Consider the following 22,912-nt stretch of genomic DNA (forward strand, 5'->3'; position numbering starts at 1 on the left):
GTTCATTAACATTATTGGACTGGTTTTAATGTCATGTCTGACATTAGTCTGATAATACATCACACCCCACTCCTATTACACCCCACTCCTGATGGGTCACCACTGAGTAGTTACACTTTTTTAAACATCATTTTTTAACATTATACAAAGCTGCAAAAATGATTGAGGGGACAAAATTAATCTCCTTAATTTTGTCACTAGAGTCAAATACTTTCTGTGGCCCACATCAGAGTCAAATAGTTTCTATAGAACAAACTTCACGAAATAAATGTGTGTTATATTAGACAGAGGGAGTAAAATGTAGACAAGCAATACACATTTCAGAACAACTACTAGTCGAATAAGACATGGGAGAGATGACGAATTGTGGCAAAGAGATATATTTATAGACGAATACACTTGAAACAAATAGCCAAACCGAAAACTGTAGACATTACTAGTGCCTACCCCGCGATCAAACCTCCATACAAAATCAAATCAAATCAAATGCAGTCTAACGTGATCACTGACAGCTGCCTTGAAGGACACAAATAAAAACGCTTTCTGCTACTAAGATAAGTGAAATGTAGGCTAAACTGACAACGGAGTGAAGTGCAGAAATGTCAAATAGCAACCAAGTCGCAGCAATGAAGAATTGAGTGTGGGGTGGGGGGGGGTTCTGTCAGAGGGAGATTTTCGGCACAACACCGGGACGCTAATCTAAATAATGAGAACAGACTTGTTAATTGTCTGATTTCATTACGCTATAATACACCATGCAATTGGTAGATACAGCCTGAAACGAATGTAACATTGTGCAAATGTTCCTTACATAGCAAGAATATTGAATACAATTACAATTGAACTTACTCTACACCGGTGATCTGTGCGGTTTGTCCTTCAATTGCTCGAAAATCGAGACAAATTATCCACAGGAAAGTATTGTTTACCCGAATTTTTAGAGCACCATTACTGCCCTTTTAAATTATGATCACCTGGCACGTGCACAAAACCATGTAAACACCTGCAAACTTCAGTTTCATGAAAACGTCGCGTGTGCACGTACTTCCGTATTGTGCACGGGCAAAATAAATCTTGATTGCCTCACACAAAGATCCGTGTTTTGAAGTCGGGTTAATAACACTGCCCTGTTGATATTTTGTCTAAAATGTATACCAACAGAAGGACGAACACCACGGAGTAAGTTCAAATTAAGTTTATTAAACATTCTGACTTGCAAAGGGACGGTTTGTCATTATTGAATGTATATGTGCGCGGCGTTTACATAATTTGAAGGCCTCGCCAAGTTTTGTGACAAACTTTTTTACAAAGGGAAAGGGGGATACCGACTCAGTTGTACAACTGAATGCCTTTAACGGAAATGTGTCTGAATCCGAAAGGTGCTGGGGGCTGTCTTAATCGACATCCACGTCTTTCGTGCTAAGGGAACAGTGGGTTAACTACCTTGCTCAGGGGCAGAAGGACAGATTTTTTTACATTGTCAGTTCGGGGATTCGATCCAACAAACTTTCGGTTACTGGCCCAACGCTCTAAAGAACAGTGTGTTCGCAAGAATAGAGCAGAAGAGAAAATAATGATAATCAGCTTCTTGATATGCCCCCCTGGATAGGTGGGTTGGATGTTCTTGGCAAAGTAGAAATGCTCACTTACAGGGATGTAAACAAATTTGTGGACAACATGTTAGAGAAATAAGCTTTTTGTGCATATGGAACATGTTTTTCAGCTCATGAAAAATGGGATCAACACTTAACATGTTGCATTCATATTTTTGTTCAGTGTACATTACACAAAATCTCCTATTATTGCTATCTTTCGAGCTGAGTGCAGACTCTTTTAGAAAGAACAGTGAGTTAGCAAGAATAGAAGAGAAAATGACTTTATTCCATCTACATCACCTCAGTAAGGTTAATATTCAACTATCCTTATTATAGCTTAGGTTTACTGTCTCTAAAAACAGATTTACTCAAGCCTATTTCAAATGACAAGTTAACAAAGGGTTAATGAGGGGTATGTGGTTAATTACCCTCTTACCCAAAGACACTTCACATGATAACTATAATATGTCAGATAAAGAATGGTTCTCATATCCCCTGTGTACATCTCAAGCCACACTGCTACGATTTCTCCCCATTGTGGACACTCCTATGTCTGATAAGGTTACTCAGGAAGGAGAAGCTCTTGTAACATAGTTTGCACTTGAAGGGCCTCTCCTTGGTGTGAACGGTCTGGTGCTTCTTCACATAGCTCGCCTCAGCGAAGCGCTTCCCACACGTGGGGCAGGCATACGGCTTGTCGGCGTCCGTCCTAATCCGTCCCATCCTGACCCTGTCTGTATTCATGGGGTAATCATGAGGTAGCTGAGGAAGGCTGGACCCAGGCTTTCTATGAACCCATTCAACAGGCATTAGACAAGATCCTGAAGGAGAAGACAGACTTGCTGATAGACTACCACCAGGGGGGTCTCCCACCACTCTCTGTGAAGGCTGAAGCCCAGGGTGACCTGCTCTGTTCATCATGGATACTGTGGTCTTTGTATCGTAGGAACAGGAGGGTCTATCTCTATCAGCCCCAGGTCCTGCTCCATCCCTGCACTGAGACTGTGAAGAGAAGGGTCTGGGCTGCAGACTGGATTCCTGACTGGAGCCTCTGTCTCTCTGATGACCACCAGGACTGAGGTTGTTCAGTCCACCTGTCCACTGGTTGTGTTCGGTGTGGTGGTGGTGGAGTCCCGGTCCTTCGTGGTTCGGTCCTGGTCCTGACTTGGGAAGGAAGAGCAACGGCTCCTGATCCAGGGTTCTGATCCGGGGCCAGGGTTTGTGACCAGGTGCTTCAGAGGTCCAGTCTCTCCCGTCAGCAACACTGGGCATCAGCAGGGCCTCATGGACCGCAGACTGTAAACACAAATTGTACAGAAGAGCAAATAAAAGGTTGATATAAGAAACTCTTGCTGAATACACAGAAACATGGGAAAAAAAATCTATAACATGCCCCTTCATGCCTTATTGCTATTATCAACTGGTTACAACGTAATTAGAACAGTAAAAATAAGTGATGTCATCCTCGTGTTATACTGTCTGATATACCATGGTGTTCAGACAATCAGCATTCAGGGCTCGAACCACCCAGTTTTATAATAGAATGTAAACCACAGTTAAGCCCATCTCTAACACTGATTAAAGTATCAATATGGAGCCACTGGAGTTTAATTTTTGTATTTCTTATTTATTAATCAGCAGATCACGTGTAACCACACCAGCCCAGGACCTACACATCTGGCTTCTTCAGCTGTGGTTTCATCTGAGACCAGCCACCCGGACGGACAGCTGATGAAACTGTGGGTTTGCACAATCAAAGAATTTCTGCACAAACTGTCAGAAGCCGTCTGAGGGAAGCTCATCTGCGTGCTCGTCGTCCTCACCATGGTCTCAACCTAACTTCAGTAGGCAAATGCTCACCTTCGATGCCACTGGCATGCTGGAGAAGTATGCTCTTCACGAATGAATCCCTGTTTCAATTGTACTGGGCAGATGGCACACCAGATAGTGACTGGTTTTCTGATCCACGCCCCTTCTTTTTTAAGGTATCTGTGACCAACAGATTCATATCTGTATTCTTAGCAGTGTTATAGTTCTCGAGACCGGTCTCGAGACCACATTTTGAGTGGTTTTCTTGTCTCTGTGTCGGATACATTTGTACTCAGTCTTGACTCTGTCTCAGACAGTGAAGCCTTGTAATTTCTTCGAGACCAGCAGAGTACAAAATTCATAATTATCAGCTTCCATTCAGTAAGTGCATAAAACAGGTTTGTTTCTGTATGATATGTTAGATTAAAGACAGACACAAATGTCAAGTTCAAGCATTGTACAAGTCCCTACATATGGGGTCCGGGGAACAGCCCAGCTAGTTGATTACCTATCAACTAGACTAACTTTATTGTTTCAATAGAAAGTGCAAACATAACAGCACAACATTAAGTTCTTAACAGTCAAGTCATAACAAATGAAAATGCATTACATTTCTTTTTACTTCAGTTGTCCTCTGTTTTATTTTATATATATATATATATATAAAAACAGGAAGAGGACGAGTTAACACAGTCGCTTGCCTGTTCGGTGGCTTACACAGCCGACCAACCCGGAAGTAAGTATGGGCTCTGACAGGGGTAGAGTTAGGGTCACAAGCTGGAGAGCTTGGTGGAGTAGAAGCCTCACCCTCAGTTGACTCATGTCTCAATTCTGCTCCCCTTTCCCTTAGGCCTGGACTGTGATCCAGTTCATCTAGGTGAGTGTACGGTGTGTTCTGGTTTGTTGTCTGCTTTCCTACGTGCAGATCGACCCGATTTACGACGATGGAGGGACCCACCGACATCCACCAGGTTTGAATGTGGTGCAACTCTCTGTAGACACGCAACTCTGTAGACTTGCCCAGCCTCAAAAGTCCTATGTGGTCTCCCGGCAGCGGTTTCATCCTTATCGTTTCACCCATCTCCAGCTCTGGTAGGTCTCAAGCAGTCCGGTCGTAGAAGCAGTTAGCGAGCTGCATTCTGTGTTGCATTTTGTCTGTGATGCCAACCATAACACAGGGCTCAAGAAGCTTTTTAGCTACAGGGATGGTAGTCTTCAGACAACTGGACAGAAGGCGTTGCGCTGCTGTCCATGTTTTCAGTGGGCGTGTTCCTCCACTTTCAGATGGCTTTCCAGGGGTCATTGATGTCACGGAAGGCCTTGCGTAACAGTTTTTTTTGCAATCTTGACGGCTGACCCTGCCTTGCCATTTGCCTTTGGGTGCCTTGGAGTGGTCATTTGTGGTCAAACTCCCATTCTGAGGCAAAACGCTTGAACTGTGCAGTGAATTGTAGGCCATTGTCCGTGGTGCCTTTTGTCAGGCTGGCCTTGCAGCGCTTTATGGCAGTCTCTGCAGACAAGTCAGGGAGCAGTTACATTTCCCAAAAGTCAGAGTAGTGATCAACGATGATAGTCTATTTGTCTGTGGCTGAATAAATCCATGCTGACGATTTGCCAGGCCCTTGAGGGCAGTTTGTGCGACATCATGGTTTCCTTTTGCTGTTCATGAGCATACTCGTTGCATATGGTACAGCTGCTGTGCCTGGCGGTAGCATGCCTCAACTCAAACATAACTGGAGTGTATGCGGGTAAGCATCTCTGGATGTAGTGATTTGGAGATAATGGCCTTCTGACCTCCAAACAAGATGACATTTTGCACACTGATCTCAACTCAAAATGTGTCTCCTCTTTCAAGTACGGCCAACCTGTGAGAACAATGAGAACAGTGTTACTGATGTACATCTCTGGTCCTGAACCTTCAGGCTGTAGTTTTGCAGAGTCAGGAGCATGCTGTGAAGCCTATTAGGCATATTGAGAGGTTTAATGAATATGGCAATGAGTGGTTTGTGGTCAGTTTCAGAGGTGACCAGCTCTTGACCATGTGAGTAGTGATGGACGCGCTGGCAGGAGAAGACGATGCTGTGGCACTCACTCAATTTGTGCATAGTTTTGTTTGTGGAGTGAGCGCTCTAGGCAAACGCAACAGGATGGCCTGCATAAGGCAGCATCCAAGTCCACTTTGGCTGGAGTCACTCTGAATTGTGATAGGCTTCGTAACGTCGTAGTAGCGCAACACTGACATGGATGAAGCCAGAAATTATATCCTGCACCGCAGCCTTGTTTTTGGGTAGCCAGTGCCATGGTGTGTCTTTGTCCAGCAGCGGGTGCAGATGCTCACAGACTGCTGATAGGTATGATATGAACTTTGCAAAACCGATGAGACGCTGCACTCCTTTTGCATCAGACGGGTTTGGCATGTCGAGGATCGCTCTGACTGTTGGCTAAAATTTCAGGGCTTTGGCCAACAGAATGTGGCCATGGAAATTAACATCTTTCACCTTGAACTGTGGCTTCTTAAGGCCAAGGCGCAGCTTGACTGATCGGCAGCACTCCATCAGTGCCAGGAACTTCACATTGTGATCGCATTCTGCTTCTTCGTCTGTGTCACCACAGCTTACAACCAGGACATCATCAGCGATGGGTTCAATGCCCTTGAGCACAGCCAGTAACCCGTGCTGCTTGCATTGATATACCTCAGGCGCCATGGAGACACCAAACGGGAGCTTGAGTCAGCGTTTCTGACCCTAGGGGGTCCAGAAGGTCGTCATGAAGCTGCCATCTTGGTCCAGCTTGCATTGCAGGAATGCATCTCGGGTGTCCACAAAGGTTAACATTCTGGCCTTGGGAAGCTTGTAGAGGCCATCCTCCAGTGTCAGCATGATGTAGTGGGAGCGTTTCAGTGCTTGGGTCGATGCAGACCCTCAGCTTCTCAGGCTTTTTCACTATGATGACTATATTGCTGATCCAGTCAGTTGGTTCAGTCACAGATGTCATGTGGCCATCGACCTCATACTTGTCCAGCTGTGCCTTCACATCCAGTTTCATTTCAATGGGCACATTGCGAGGAGCACACTGGACTAGAGTGATGCTCTCATCCAATTCAAAGTGTACTTCCCCAGGTACTGATTCAACAAGCCCGTTGAATACATTGTGATATCTGCTGAGTAGTTGAGGGGTCCTTGCTGGACAAGCTCCGTGATGTGCAGGTCATTTGGTATGGTGAACTGCATCCATCCCGGGCGTTCGCGTGTAGAGCGTGAGAGGAGAGGATGTTGACTGGTTTTCACGATCTCAAACTACAGCTATGGGTCTCAAAGATGCCCATAGAGCTCATTAGCTCTCCTGAGTACAGCTTTAGTCTAATACCGCTGGGCAAGAGATGTGTGTCAGGTGCCAGGTTGATTTTTGTCTTTGTCGCTCATTACGTTGCATGTAGCACCGGAATCCAGTTGACATTGTTGCAACTTGTTGTGTAATCGTAGTGCCACAAACCATTTCTTCCCTCTTGAGTATACAGCCCCAATGGATTCATGCATGTACATGTCACTTTCACTGTTCTGAACACTGAGTGACATCAACAAAGTGAATCTTGCCCTTACTCACCCTTCTTTTGCTTTTGAGACACTTTTGCAAAGTGATTATTAGTTCCACAAGCTCTGCATGGTTTTCCATAGGCAGGGCAGTGCTCTGTTTCTTGCGTGTGCATTTCCACAGTATTTGCATACTATGGGCTGTCTGTATTAACCGTTTGTGGTGAATTACTCTGCCTCGATTGGTTTTGTCTGAATGTTTGCCTGGCAACAGTGTGAACAGTATCAACGTCAGTGCGTTGGGTTTCGATTTCCATTGCTCTCATTCTCATGTCAGTGACATCGGCAGTGCGGCACATTTCAATGGCAGTTACTAATGTTAAGCCTATCTCTCTTAGTAGACGCCGGCGCATGTCCTCATTTGCAATTCCCAGTACTATTTTTGTCACAAATCAGTTCATCTTTCAATTCCCCGTATTCACAAGTAGCGGCTCTTTCTCTCAAACGGGTTACAAAGTTGTTTACTGACTCACCCTCTTCCTGTTTGCAGCTTCCAAAAACGAACCGCTCCTAAATGACGTTCCTGGCGGGTTTGAAGTAATTATCCAATGCATCCAGTATGGCCTTTCCATCACCCTGTTGTTGTGCTGTGTGGGGGAGATTGTGCAGGTAGATGTGCCTGGAATCGCTGCCCATTAAACTCCTCAGGGTTGCCGCTTGTACCTCGTTGGATTTTTCATGTAGACCGGTCGCCAGCGCATAGTCCTCGAACTCACCCCTGAAGTTGTCCCAATTAGTATTCCAGTCCCCTATGAGAACCATGGGTTTTGGTGGCAGAATGTTCACTGCCATAGCGATGGAATAGATATCTTTGCCTTCATCCATCGAGGTAGGTAGTGATGCTAACTAGCCAGCTAACGACGAGTTGATCAGTTTGTGTGACAGTAGTAGTAGGAAACGGCGTGTGTTCGCATATGGAACGTAACTGCGCCTATACTGTAAAATAACAAACGTGTGGTTTTTCGAGACACTTCTGATATCATGCAGAAACATGGTATGTTAGATTAAAGAATAAAGACAGACACAAATGTCAAGTTCAATAGCCATGTTCAAGCATTGTACAAGTCCCTACATACAGGGTCCGGGGAACAACCCAGCTCGTTGATTACCTATCAACTAGACTCCGTAACACGCTTTTCCAGGCCAAATATATATACCCTCCTTTCTTGAAACATTAATACCTGCAGTCTTTATATCTATTATAGACATGTTTGCGCAGTGGCGAATCTAGTGGACCTAGGCCTTTAGTGGCGAACCTATTGGACCTTCAGTGTATGAGAGGTTCGTGATGCTGAAAGGACAGCAATGGTAATACCAGCGCACTCATGTAGGAGTGCACTTTTGGGCATTTCGTATACTCACTTCTTAATCCCCATTGATGCCTATTAAAGTAGTGGAGTGGAGGTATACGACATATCAGTTATGTAGTACAATAGAGAGATCATGCACAAAGTAGCCTACACAATCGCACAGCCTAGTTTCAGAAGTATATCGTCTGCAGGCAGCAAGAGGGTACAGCTCTCAACTGGTTTTGGCATGGAGCAGGTCGCATAAGAATGACATCGGTAGCCGGTAGGGTAGGTAGGAAAGACGTTTAAACTTATGATCTACAAGTAAATGGGTATGCAAACCAGGTATTGGAAAAAGTCTTGGTTAGTAGGCTATTTCTGACGCACAATTCAGTCATCATGCCCATCTAATCAGATAAAATAATACATTATTACTATTATTAAAAATACTCCTCACCTCAAATACTTTTTTCCCAGACCTACAAAATGGTCTCAGGATGTGGTTTAAGCATCGTTGTGGACTAAGAAAATAACATTTGTCTTTTTCTTTAAAAAAAAAATGGTGTGATTGAGAGTGCAAATCTGAAAAATATATAGGAATACTAATTAAAAACCACAGGAAAACATAGGGTGCCTTGCCTCCACTGGGCAGGCCGTTTGGGAAAATTTGAGGATACCCACTTCTCCAGGCATCACCACATAGGGCCGATGGAAAGACATCAGTCGCACACAGCATGATGTTAAAGATAAGCAGTCCATTGACACTGACATAATAAGCTAGTAGTTCCCAATCATAAGAGTACAAAAACACAACCATTAGGCAAAGCATTTCCTAATCGAAATGTACAACTACTACTTCCCATTGCAAAAAACATTTAACACACAAAGTAGCCGGTGAACTAAAGTTTAAATGCAACAATGTTTCACACAAGTTATTTTCAAAGAAATGGCTAAGAAAAGCAAGTGAGCTCCAATAAAAAACTGTCCCACTCACCAGTTGATGATCATTTGAAACTTAACTTCTTGTTGAAAGTTATTCTTGATAAGTGAGAAGCTAACAAATTAGCAACATCTTCAATAACAATGCTGCAGCCACTGCAAACTAGCCTACAACAAAAGATAGCTGGCTAGACTGAGAACTACTGCTCCCTATTCCGCTGTGACCTGCTGCTGGCCTTTGAGAAGGCAGACGTTTCCATATGTTTTTTTTGTAAAAACAGTCCCACCCATTACAATTCAAAATGTGATTGGTTGTTTACACTGTCACGCCAAAATGTAGTTGAATGGCAGATCCTTTCTGTCTAGCTTCTGGTGGCCTAGCCAATGGCTTACTTAGTAATAGATTAAATCAATATCATTGAAAATAATGTAATTAGAATTATTATTATCATTATAAATATGTTATAAATACTCTGGGGCTCCCGAGTGGCGCTGCATCTCAGTGCTTGAGATCCTTAGGCGTAGAAGATCTTCATTGTTTGGGTTAGTAATAATTTGTAGTGGCTCTATTTTCCCTCTGCATGCATTTTTTCACCTTTTCTGAATGTCTAAAGAATCCACATGTTCTTCTGAAATATGAACACAGAAATACTGGACATTTTGAACTCTTACAATGGTGGAGATTTGACAATTACAATCATGGTGTTGAATTGGACTCAATTTTTCTCCGGTCTTGGTCTTGAATCGGTCTCGCTTTAGGTGGTCTAGAACACAACACTGATTCCTAGTCATGTGAAATCCTTAGATTAGGGACTAACTAATTTATTTATATTAACTGATTTCCGTATAAACAGTAAAATCTTGTTGCATTTATTTTTATTCAGTGTAGAATAACTTCTGTAAATCTAGTAACCTCGCTTTGATAAAATAAATGTTGGGAAAGGTTCAACATTACACATTACTACTTTATTTAATGTAAACATTAATTAAGGCACTATCATTTCCTTATTATAAAACACCAGCATCAACCTGAAAGGGACAAAGTTTGTCACTCTTCATCAGTGAAGCATTTGTACAGACACCATCACCATATCATCTACTCTGCCTCATACTCATTCTACCTCATCCAGTTCCCTACTACATCCTAAACCAACAGAATGAACTACAAACTAACTAGTACTACATTACATGTCACTATACTCTATACATGGGCTGTGTGCATTTTCTGCTGGTGTATCCTGAGAGAGCTCCTCTCTGAGAACCTCTTCCCACAGTGCGTACAGGCGAACGGCTTTTCTCCTGTGTGGACCTTCAGGTGCCTCTTCAGCTGGGGCTGGCGGGAGAACCTCTTCTCACATTGGGGGCAGCTGTAGGGTTTCTCCCCTGTGTGGACTCTCTGGTGCCTCTTCAGGTGGCCAGCCTGGGCAAAGCGCATGTGACACTGGCTACAGCTGAATGGTTTCTCCCCCGTGTGCATCCTCTGGTGGATCTCCACGTGTTTGGGGAAACTGAAGGCTTTCCCACAGAATGAACACGGGAAGCGCTTCTCTTTGCCACCGGATCTACTGATGGCACTACTACTACTACTACTGTCATTTGTCAATGGGCTTGTGTAGCTATTAAGTGTTGAGACACTGGCATTGTCTGAGGTCTGGTTTAACATTAGGAGAGTGTGAGGAGGATGAAGGCCAGGGAGTGTCTGTGTTGTCACAGGGTCCATGTTCCAGTTGATAGATCCTATATAAGGCAGGCTGAAGGTAGCACCTGTTAGGGGGTTAACCTGAGGCGCCATCAGTCTCTGTGAATCACAACTATAGGAGCAGGACGGAGCATCGCTAGTAGAGTCTGTGTCTGTTCTCTTTTGATGCATTCGGACACCTCCCTGTCCCTGCAGACCAAATCTACACCTCGCCCTGGTCTCAGCCAGTCTGTTGTCATGGAGACTAAATTCAGTTTGTGTTTTGTGTTCGACTGTCTGTTTCTGGTTGTAGTTAACAGTGTTGTTCCCCAGCCCAGAGTTGAGGACGCTGTCCCATCCACTGACCTCGCCTCTGGTCCTGGCCTGCTCAGTGATGTCATCCCCTCGGCCCTTGGCTGCACCAGTCTGGGTCTGGGAATCGAAGATGGCCGCACAGTCTCCTCTTTTAGCCTCCATCCAATCACCTGCAGGAAGAGGTTCGAAAATAGACTTTACAAATATGGAAGAGAACACTACATATGGATTTGTTTGTTGTCAAGTCCATACATTATAATATGTGTTTTTGTATGTAAACATAAGTTGTATTGATTTAATTTTTTGAATTAAGAAAAATAATAGCCGGGCGCATCACTATTCCCATTGTAGATCTATTACTGTATGTAGGCTATATGTATTTCTCCCTTACCTTGCTCCCCCATATTTAGTCCACTCAGCAGATCAATGCTCTCTGGTCCATCCTCTATTGTCTCCTCTTTGACTAACAGCAGATCAGGCTTCCCATCCTCCATGTCTATTGACTGTAAGAGATAGTGTGAGAGGATGTTGGCTCAATAAATCTGGGTAACACTTTACTTGACACCTAGCATAACACGGCCATAACCATGTCGTGTAATAACAGCTGACATGACAAGTTATGGTCATAACACATACTCTTGTGACATATTGCATTATTTTATGGCTGGTTATGGCACCTACATACGAGTGTCAAAACGCACAAATCCTACCTAGAACATTTTCTGAAATTGGCCAAATTAAATTATTATTGTAATTGCGCACACATTGATGTCAGACATGCACCTTCCCCAATGTGCTGTTGCTGATGACTGGGATGAATACAGGAGCAGGACAAGACACCCTCTTTTTGACTGATGACTGACATAAGGGCATGTACATGATAGGCCTATCTGGCTTATTTGATGGTCATAAAGCTTCTTGTCAGTGTTTTTTCTTGGTCCAAGTAAAGTGACACACAATGGTCATGCCTCATGACCGTGTCAGTGTATTTTCTACAAGTTACTTAAAACAAAAACATGACAAAGGATGTTTGAAATTGTTTTTTTAAAAACTTGCCAAAACACAGTTGAATAAATGTGCGTTTTGACATTTATGTGCCATACAATGTAATATGTCAAGTGTAAATATGTGTCATGACAGTGTTATGACCATATGACAAGTTATGTCAGCTGTTATGACATATTACATGGATATGACCGTGTCATAACGTTACGATGCTTGGTGTCAAGTAAAGTGTTACCAAAATATTATATATTTGCTCCCTGCTATGGAATATCTTCTGATTTGGCAATGAGGGATTGCTATGCAAACATGTTAGTTGATTGGTTTACTTGACACTCTTTAATGGTTTGATAATAGACCGAATTAATCTAGACCTGAGCCCGCATCTACAAAGCATCTCAAATTGGAAGTGCTGAATGACTTGTCGACATAATGAATAAACTATGATCTAAAAGGCAAAACTGATCCTAGATTAGCACTCCTACTCAGAGGCTTTGTGGATACGAGCCCTGACCAAAAACTATTCAGACAGTATTTCAGTGGGCTCACCTCAGTGAGACTGTGTGTCGTCCTGTGCTGCTCAGCTGGTACTTCTGTGAGTTCAGGAGGAGGTGTAGTCTGGTTGTCCTCCATGACCATTGTCCCCTGAGGGTTCCCCAGACCCTCCTCACACCCCTCCTCCTTCACCAGCACCCCCTCTGGACCCTCCTCCTCCTGGAAGAGAGGTGATACAGATTACACTCCCTCCGGGACATACACACAGATAATCAACATGGAGTGTTTACCCATCCCCACTACGTGTGAGTCCTATATGGTAGTTACATAATTACTTTGTTGTTAAATACATCATGGTGGACATAAATGATGTGGGTAAAAATAAGTCTGCTGTGATAAGTCAAGTCAACATCAGACAAATTGGACGACTGTTTTGATGTGTACAGTAGGTGTTTCATGTGTAGGTATATTTAGTAAGTGTATATTGGTTATAAAGTGCTGTCTGGTGTATGCAGAATAGGGTGAGATCAGATATGATGTGGACACCAAGGAACTTGAAGCTCTCAACCTGCTCCACTACAGTCCTGTCGATGAGAATGGAGGCATGCTTGGCCCTCCTTTTCCTGTAGTCCACGATCATCTCCTTTGTCTTGAACACGTTGAGGGAGATGTTGTCTCTGACCTCCTCCCTGTAGGCTGTCTCATCATTGTCGGTGATCAGACTGTTGTCGTCAGCAAACTTAATGATGGTGTTGGAGTCGTGCTTGACCATGCAGTCATGGGTGAACAGGGAGTACAGCACGCACCCCTGAGGGGCCCCCGTGTTGAGGATCAGTGTGGCAGATATGTTGTTACCTACCCTTACCACCTGGGGGCAGCCTGTCAGTAAGTCCAGGATCCAGTTACAGAGGGATGAGTTTAATCCCAAGATCCTTAGCTTAGAGATGAGCTTTGAGGGCTCTAAGGTGTTGAATGCTAAGCTGTAGTCAATGAAAGCATTCTCATGTAGGTGTTCCTTTTGTCCAGGTGGGAAAGGCCAGTGTGGAGTGCAATGGAGATTGCGTCATCTGTGGATCTGTTGGTGCGGTATGCAAATTGGAGTGGGGTCTAGGGTCTCTGGGATGGTGTTGACCATGACCAGCCTTTCAAAGCACTTCATGGCTACAGATGTGAGTGCTACAGGTCGGTAGTCATTTAGGCAGGTTACCTTGGTGTTCTTGGGCACAGGGACTATGGTGATCTGCTTGAAACATGTTGGTATTACAGAATCGGTCAGGGACAGGTTGAAAATGTCAGTGAAGACTTGCCAGTTGGTCAGCGCATGCTCGGAGTACATGTCTTTTCTTAATCCGTCTGGATGTGTGGCCTTGTGACTGTTGACCTATTTAAAGGTCTTACTCATATTGGCTACGGAGTGTGTGATCACACAGTCGTCCGGAACCGCGGGTGCTCTCATGCTTACCTCCAAGTGTGCATAGAAGTAATTTAGCTCGTCAGGTAGGCTCGTGTCACTGGGTGGCTCGTGGCTGTGCTTCCCTTTGTTGTCCGTAATAGTTTGCATGCTCTGACGAGCATCGGAGCCGGTATAGTAGGATTTTAGTCCTTCCTGTATTGACGCTTTGCTGTTTTTGATGGTTCGTCGGAGGGCATAGCAGAATTTCTTAAGTGTCCGGGTTAGGGTCCCAATCCTTGAAAGCGGCAGATGTACCACTTAGCGGATGCGGATGTTGCCTGTAATCCATGGCTTCTGGTTGGGGTATGTACGTACGGTCACTGTAGGGATGACGTCAGATGTACTTATTGATGAAGCCAGCGACTGATGTGGTGTACTCCTCAATGCCGGAAGAATCCCTGAACATATTCAAGTCTGAGCTAGCAAAACAGTCCTGTAGCTTAACTTCTTATGGCTGGGGGGCAGTATTGAGTAGCATGGATGAATAAGTTGCCCAGAGTAAACGGCCTGCTCCTCAGTCTCAGTTGCTAATATATGCATATTATTATTAGTATTGAATAGAAAACACTCTAAAGTTTCTAAAACTGTTTGAATGATGTCTGTGACTTTAACAGAACTCATATGGCAGGCAAAATCCTGAGGAGAAATCAAAACAGGAAGTGAGAAATCTGAGCTTTGCATGCATTCACCAGAGTCCCCAATGAAATCCCCTTGAGATATTAATTATGTTGCACTGCCTAGGGGCTCCACTAGATGTCAACCATCAATAGAAATTTGAATGAGACTTCCACGTTGTTGTGGGAGTGAATGAGAGCAGAATGTATCAGGTGTCTGAGAAGCAGCCATTTTCTGATCACGGTTATTCCTAATGGTACCCACTTGTGTTCCATTGCTCATGAAGACACGAAGGAATACTCCGGTTGGAACTTTATTGAAGCTATATGTTAACATCCTAATGATTGATTCTGTCCTTAGTTTGAAATGTTTCTTCGACCTGTAATATAACTTTTTGAAGTTTTTGTCGGATGTAACACTGACCAGAATGAGCGTTTGGATATGTATACCAAACGTGCTAACAAAAGAAGGCATTTCAACGTAAATAACGGATATTATCGAACAAAATAAACATTTATTGTGGACCTGGGATTCCTGGAGTGCTTTCTGATGTAGATCATCAAAGGTAAGGGAATATTTATAATGCAATTTCTTGTTTATGTTGACGCCATCGTGATTTGTGATTTTTACTTCTGAGCGCCTTCTCAGATTATGATGAGTATTTCTGTAACATCTTTGGGATAGGGGCAGCATTTTCACTTTTGGATAAATAGCGTGCCCAATTTCAACTTCCTGCTACTCATGCCAAGAATATAAGATATGCATATTATTAGTAGATTTAGATAGAAAACACTCTGAAGTTTCTTGAATCATGTCTATGTATAACAGAACTTAGGTAGCAGGCAAAACCCCGAGGACTAACCGTTCAGAATGTTCTTTTTTTAGGTCCCTGTCTGTTCAGTGAGTTGTCGTTGGCAAACGATATTTCTTAGGAACTGGTTTTCAGTTCCTACCGCTTCCACTGGATTTCACCAGTCTTTGCATTTGGTTGAGGTTATTCATTTGTGCAATGAAGAAGTACGGCCATCTAGGAACTGGTTAACACTGTTGAGAGTGTGCAAGACGTGAAAAGTAGCGTGGTTTGTTGTCTTCCTGTATTGAACACAGATAGACCCGTCTACAATTTGATCGATTATTAACGTTTAAAAATACATAAAGTTGTATTACAAAAGTAGTTTGAAATATTTTGTAGTCACGTTGCGCATTTTGGATCAAACGCGCTTTATAAATTGACATTTGGATAAATATATTTTAAATTGAACAAAAGGACCAATTGTGATGTTTATGGGACATATTGGAGTGCCAACAAAAGAAGCTCGCCAAAGGTAATGCATATTTTATTTCTGCGTTTTGTGTAGCGCCTGCAGGGTTGAAATATGCTACCCTCTTTGTTGACTGTTGTGCTATCATCAGATAATAGCTTCTTATGCTTTCGCCGAAAAGCCTTTTAAAAATCTGACATGTCTATTGTCTAACATGAAGTCCCATGAGTGTCATCTGATGAAGATGATCAAAGGTTAGTGATTCATCTTATCTCTATTTGTGGTTTTTGTGACTCTGTCTGAAATCTTTTTCTGGAAAAACTGCTGTGTTTCTGTGGTTATGTGGTGACCTAACAATCGTTTGTGGTGCTTTTGCTGTAAAGCACATTTGAAAATCAGACACTGTGGTGGGATTAACGAGATTAGCTTTAAAATGTTATGAGATACATGTATGTTTGAGGAATCTTAATTCCTCAAACTTATTAATTCTTAATAAGATTTTTTATGTTTTGAAATTGGCGCCCTGCACTTTGACTGGCTGTTGTCATATCGCTCCTGTTAACGGGATTGCAGCCATAAGAAGTTACGGATCTGCGTCGTCTGACCACTTCCACATTGAACGAATCACTGGTACTTCCTTTTTTAGTTTTTACTTGTAAACAGCAATCACGAGTATAGAATTATGTTCAGATTTGATAGTTTTTTTTTCTCCTCTCTCTGTTTGCACATGTAACACGCTGTTAGAAATGAGGTAAAACAGATTTAAGGTTCCCTATATTAAAGTCCCCGGCCACAAGGAGTGCTCCCTCTGGATGAGCATTTTCTTGTTTACTTATGGCCATATACAACTTGTTGAGTGTGGTCTTAGTGCCAGCATCGGTTTGTGGTGGTAAGTAGACAGCTACGAAAAATATAGATACTCTCTTGGGAAATAGTGCTTATCATGATACTCTACCTCAGGCGAGCAAAACCTCAAGACTTCCTTAATATATTTTGTGCACCAGCAGTTATTGACAAATAGACCGACACCCCTTGTCTTATCGGAGGCAGCTGTTCTATCTTGCCAATGCCTGGAAAACCCAGTCGTTCAACCATGACTCGGTGAAACATAAGATATATTAGTTATTGTCCCTTGGGTAGAATAGTCTTGATCAGAGCTCATCTAGTTAATTATCCAATGATTGCACGTTGACTAATAGGACTGATGGTAGGCGGGGGATTACTCACTCGCTGTCAGATTCTTACAAGGAACCCTGACCTACGTCCCCTATACCTCCATCTCTTCATGCGAATGATGGGGATTTGGGCCATGTTCGGTGTCTTAAGTAAATCCTTTGCATCTGACATGTTAAAGATTTTTTTTTTGTCCAGTACCAGGTGAGTAATCGCTGTTATGATATCCAGAAGCTCCTTTCAGTCATAACAGACTGTGGCAGAAACATTATGTACAAAATAACTTGCAAAAAACACACACAATAGCACAATTGGTTTAAAGGCAATGCTACCAAATACTAATTGAGAGTATGTAAACTTCTGACCCACTGGGAATGTGATGAAAGAAAAACACTGTGCTATTATTCTGACATTTCACATTCTTAAAATAAAGTGGTGATCCTAAGACAGACTTTTTACGAGGATTAATTGTCAGGAATTGTGAAAAACTGTTTAAATGTATTTGGCAAAGGTTTATGTAAACGTCCGACTTCAACTGTATGTGCATAATAGCTCAATTAACCAGCATATTGGTGTTGAGAACAATGTGGCGGAGGCAGCGGCAGAGATGAGAAAAAAGCCCTTGACTTAATCGAGGAGAGAGGAAACTAAATTAATTAGGTCTATAATCAACAGCCTAACCGTTAAATGTGCCTGGCTTTATGAATCATCCATATACAGTACCAGTCATAAGTTTGAACACGCCTACTCATTTAAGAGTTTTTCTTTGGTTGGACTATTTTCTACAATGTAGAATAATAGTGAATGCATCAAAACTATGAAATAACACACATGGAATCACTAAAAAAAGTGTTAAACAAATCAAAATATTATTTGGTATTTTATATTCTTCAAAGTAGCTACCCTTCGCCTTGACAGCTTTGCACATTCTTGGCATTCTCTCAAACAGCTTAACCTGGAATGCTTCCACATATGCTGAGCACTTGTTGGCTGCTTTTCCTTCACTCTGCGGCCCAACTCATCCCAAACCATCTCAATTGGGTTGAGGTCAGATGATTGTGGAGGCCAGGTCATCTGATGCAGCACTCCATCACTCTCCGTCTTGGTCAAATAGCCCTTACACAGCCTGAAGGTGTGTTGGGTCATTGTCCTGTTGAAAAAGAAATGATAGTCCCACTAAGTGCACACCAGATGGGATGGCGTATTGCTGCAGAATGCTGTGGTATCCATTCTGGTTAAGTGTACCTTGAATTCTAAATAAATCACTGACAGTGTCACCAGCAAAGCACCATCACACCACCTCCATGCTTCACGGTGGGAACCACACATGCGGATATCATCCATTCACCTACTCTGCGTCTCACAAAGACACAGCGTTTGGAATAAAAAATCTCGAATTTGGACTCCAGACCAAAGGAGAGATTTCCACCGGTCTAATGTCCATTGCTCATGTTTCTTGGCCCAAGCAAGTCTCTTCTTATTGGTGTCCTTTAGTAGTGGTTTCTTTGCAGCAATTCGACTACAAAGGCCTGATTCTCTCCTCTGAACGGTTGATGTTGATCTCTGAAGAATTTATTTGGGCTGCAATTTCTGAGGCTGGTACCTCCAATGAACTTATCCTCTGCAGCAGAGGTGACTCTGGGTCTTCCTTGCCTGTGCCGGTCCTCATGAGAGACAGACAGTTTCTTCATAGCGCTTGATGGTTTTTGCGACTGCACTTGAAGAAACTTTCAAAGTTCTTCTAACTTTCCAGATTGACTGTTGTTTCTCTTTGCGTATTTGAGCTGTTCTTGCCATAATATGCACTTGGTCTTCTACCAAATAGGGCTATCACCCCTACCTTGTCACAACACAACTGATTGGCTCAAATGCATTAAGAAGGAAAGAAATGACAAATTAGCTTAAGAAGGCACAACTGTTAATTGAAACGCATTCCAGGTGACTACCTCATGAAGCTGGTTGAGAGACAATGTGCAAAGATGTCAAGGCAAAGGGTGGCTATTTGAAGAATCTCATATGTTGTGATTTGTTTAACACTTTTTTGGGGGGTTACTACATGATTCCATATGTGTTATTTCATAGTTTTGATGTCTTCAGTATTATTCTACAATGGAGAAAATAGTAAAAATTATGAAAAAAACCTTGTAGGTGTGTCCAAACTTGACAGGTACTGTCTTTCTACAGAAATAATACAGATCCTGCTTTGAGTGTTTGTTTAATTAATAGCCTAATCATTCCGTGAGCACCAAGTCTCAAGCAACAATTTTCCAAATTTGCCTGTTTTATAATCTTTGCCATGCTGTAATAAAAGCTTTACACTTTTTTGTTTGTTATAACAGTCTCTCTGGTATTATATAATACCAATTTTTTACACCGTTTTAAATTGTCAAATTATGCATAATAATAATAGCCCTCCTTTGTCCTTGATCTCTTTTTGTTAGGCGGCCCAATCAAATCAATATCGGTCGGACTCCCACGGGCACTGCGGGTTATGAGTCAACCCGCACATCACTAGCCTACATTATATTCACTGTGTTTATGCTCGTTCTTTGGGTAATACAATTCTATATGATGCAAACTAGTAAAAAGATCACATTTGGGATCTAGCTAATGATTAGCTCAATTGGGTAAATGCAGATAGTATTTTATTAGGATCCTCATTAGCTGTTGCTGAAGCAGCAGCTACTCTTCCTGGGGACCACACAAAACACAGAACAGCTCAAGGACTGAACTACACACATGTGAAATAAAAACAACACAACCAAAGAAATCTAGACATACAGTGCCTTTAAAAATATCTAATTTACATAAGTATTCACATCACTGAGTCAATACATGTTAGAATCTCCTTTGGCAGTCTCCTTTTCTAGGTAAGTCTAAGAGCCTTGCACATCTGGAATGTACACTATTTGCACATTATTACTTTAAAAATCTCTGTCAAGTTGGTTATTGATCATTGCTAGACAACATTTAAGTCTTACCATAGATTTACTAGCAGATTTAAGTAAAAACTAACTCTGCCACTCAGGAACATTCAGTCTTCTTGGTAAGCAACTCCAGTGTAGATTTGGCCTTGTGTTTTAGGTTATTGTCCTGCTGAAAGGTGAATTCATGTCCCAGTGTCTGGTGGAAAGCACACTGAACCAGGTTTTCCTCTAGGACTTTGACTGTGCTTAGCTCCATTCCATTTATTTTTTATCCTGAAAAACTCCCCAGTCCTTAACAATTACAAGCGTACCTATAACTGAGGATTTGTGGGCCCATACCAAACCTTTTCAACTTCCTGAGGGGAAAGAGTCTTCTTCACTACTATGCACGTGAGTGGACTACTTTAAGTCTTTAGTGATTTGGCACAGAGGAACTTGATGCTCTCGGCCCCGTTGACGTGTATGGGGGCGTGACGTTGATGGAGAGGTTGTTGTCCTGGCACCACACATCACTGCCCTCCATCCTGTAGGCTTTCTCATCGTCGCTGGTGATCAGGCTTATCACCGTCATGTCGCCAGCAAACTTGATGACGGTGTTGAGAGTTGTGCGTGGCCACTCAGTCGTGGGTAACAGGGAGTACAGGAGGGGACTAAGCGCACCCACACCCCTATGGGGCCCCTGTGTTGAGGGTCAGGGTGATGTTGCCTCGACTATGACAATTTACATTCTAAGGCAGGGCTCTCCAACCCGGTTCCTGGACAGCTACCATCCTGTAGGTGTTTGTACAACAGTACTATAGCACACCTAATTCTAATAATTAGCTGGTTGATAAGCTGAATGAGGTTAATTACAATTAGGTTTGGAGCGAAAACCTACAGGAGGGTAGCTCTCCAGGAACAGGGTTGGAAAGCCCTGGTATACAGAAGGTAGCCCTATTTAGTAAAATACCAAGTCCATATGTGGAGAGGCACACAGCAGAGAACCAAAAAACGGAATTAACTACCATCGTTGCTGAGTGGGTGGGGGACAGCAGTGAGGTGAGTGCTGTTTGGTAGCCATGACTGCGGTATACTGAACTGCATTGCCCCCTAGTGGTCATTTGCAGGACCATATCTGCATTGTACATTACAGGATTTTTATCTTATTGTGTAAATTAGCTTTTAAAACATGGCTGTATAAACATTAACAAATGCTTTACATTTGTCACAAACCTGTTACTGGTACATGAGTTTAATTGGATTACTATGTCATTGGGAAGTCTCCAAGCTCCCCTATGGCAGATAAATAAGGATGTACGTGTAAGCAAGTGAATAGCTGCGGTGAGCCTTTCTGAAATAAACTGGCCACATTTGATATACTGTCATTTTGATGCAATACTATGACACTAACCTCTATCATGATAACGTGCTGGGTTGAGGTTCCACTCCCCTCATCAATGGTGATTGGTTGGTCATCTCTCCATGTATTGTGTCCCGCTGGCTTCACAAAGCTCCTGTGGCCTCCAGTGAGATGTCCTTCACCTGAGAGAGCGATTGGGAAGAAGAGGTGGTTGGGTTAACTACTATCAATGCTCAACGGTATATCGTACACTATTGACACTGTCTAGAATTGCCCAGGATGTAAGGTAACAATTCCTATAACTTCTTGATATATTATGTATTGATCAATGTATTATGTTCCAAGCATCACATTATTTTCATTTAGTAAATAATAGGAAATGCATTAAATAAAGAATCTGGTTAGAATATGATATTTGTTAGTTTAGTAATCAAGGGAATTATTGCATACTATCCCAAAACTGACCAAGACCCAATTCTGGTTAACCATATCTATGGTAAACGCATCTGCAGTCAAACATGCGCAGAGGGGAACGGGCCTACCTCTAGCCATTCCTCTGTATCTGTCAAGGCTCTTGACATTTCTGGGACGACTGGAGAGGAAGCGCTCCCGTGATACCTTCTGTTCCTGAAGCTGTAGTTTCCTCCGCAATACCCGGTTTTCTTTCTGGCTTTGAGTTATTTCCAAACGAAACACTGCATAATCGTCGTCTACGAGTTTGCAGATATCTTCCACGGCTGCATTCGCTAGCACCTCCATTATAGAGGCTATTTGAGTGTGAAAAACCATAAATTTAACGTTAGCCATTGTTCGCTAGCTAGCGTTACCTAGATAACATCTATCAACCAAGTCCTGTCTCCAACGTGAATTAAACACTACCTGGGGGTAAGTATGTGAAGCTGTGCAGTTAAATTAGTCATATTTTAAGTTACAGGGTGTTAATAAACGTCTAAATAACAACAATAAAAACGCTAATGTGGAAATTGTTCTAAGTCACTGTTCACTTTTGTTTACACAGAAGAGAAAGGATATTATTGGTTGGCGTCGTTGCTGAAAGGGTGTGGTTAAATGAAAAATATATGCGGCCTGTTCTTTGAATTACGGTACTGCTAATTACATTACAAATCAAATGTACTATGATCAGTATATTTCAAGCTCACCACAGACTTCTTTAAAAATAACTGTATTGACAAGAATAGTGTAGAAAGTAATATGACTTATTCCATTTACATCACCTCAGTACGGTAAATATTAAGCTATCCTTGTTCTAGCCTCGGTTTACCGTCTCTCTAAAACAGGTATTTACACAGGCCTGTTTCAAGTAACAAGCTAATGAGGGGTGTGAATTTAATTACCCTCTCACCCCAAGACACTTCACATGATAACTATAATATGTCAGCCAAAAATTGGTTCCCAGATATCCCCTGCGTA

The 22,912-nt window shown here is 42.5% G+C and overlaps 1 protein-coding gene and 1 long non-coding RNA gene across 3 annotated transcripts; one reads left to right on the forward strand and one right to left on the reverse strand.

Moving 5' to 3' along the window:
• Positions 1-1,860: 1,860 nt before the first annotated feature.
• On the reverse strand, positions 1,861-22,516 carry LOC109901204 (zinc finger protein 500-like). 2 transcript variants are annotated; one of them, XM_031836601.1, is made up of 6 exons: positions 22,024-22,516; positions 21,533-21,663; positions 12,767-12,931; positions 11,607-11,718; positions 11,267-11,385; positions 1,861-2,891 (listed from the first exon to the last, which is right to left on the reverse strand). In XM_031836601.1, the coding sequence occupies exons 1-6, from the start codon at positions 22,286-22,288 to the stop codon at positions 2,115-2,117; spliced, it is 1,569 nt and encodes a 522-aa protein (XP_031692461.1). In that variant the 5' UTR covers positions 22,289-22,516; the 3' UTR covers positions 1,861-2,114. The 2 variants fall into 2 exon arrangements, with proteins under 2 accessions (XP_031692461.1, XP_020352847.2); XM_020497258.2 differs by lacking the exon at positions 1,861-2,891 and having other exon boundaries at positions 10,082-11,385.
• Positions 4,075-11,335, forward strand: LOC116376447 (uncharacterized). Its single transcript, XR_004211808.1, has 3 exons — positions 4,075-4,140; positions 4,255-4,281; positions 11,234-11,335. It is a non-coding gene; the product is annotated as an uncharacterized LOC116376447 (long non-coding RNA).
• Positions 22,517-22,912: the final 396 nt, after the last annotated feature.

The sequence above is a fragment of the Oncorhynchus kisutch genome, linkage group LG12, assembly GCF_002021735.2.
Source record: "Oncorhynchus kisutch isolate 150728-3 linkage group LG12, Okis_V2, whole genome shotgun sequence".
Classification (NCBI taxonomy): Eukaryota; Metazoa; Chordata; class Actinopteri; order Salmoniformes; family Salmonidae; genus Oncorhynchus; species Oncorhynchus kisutch.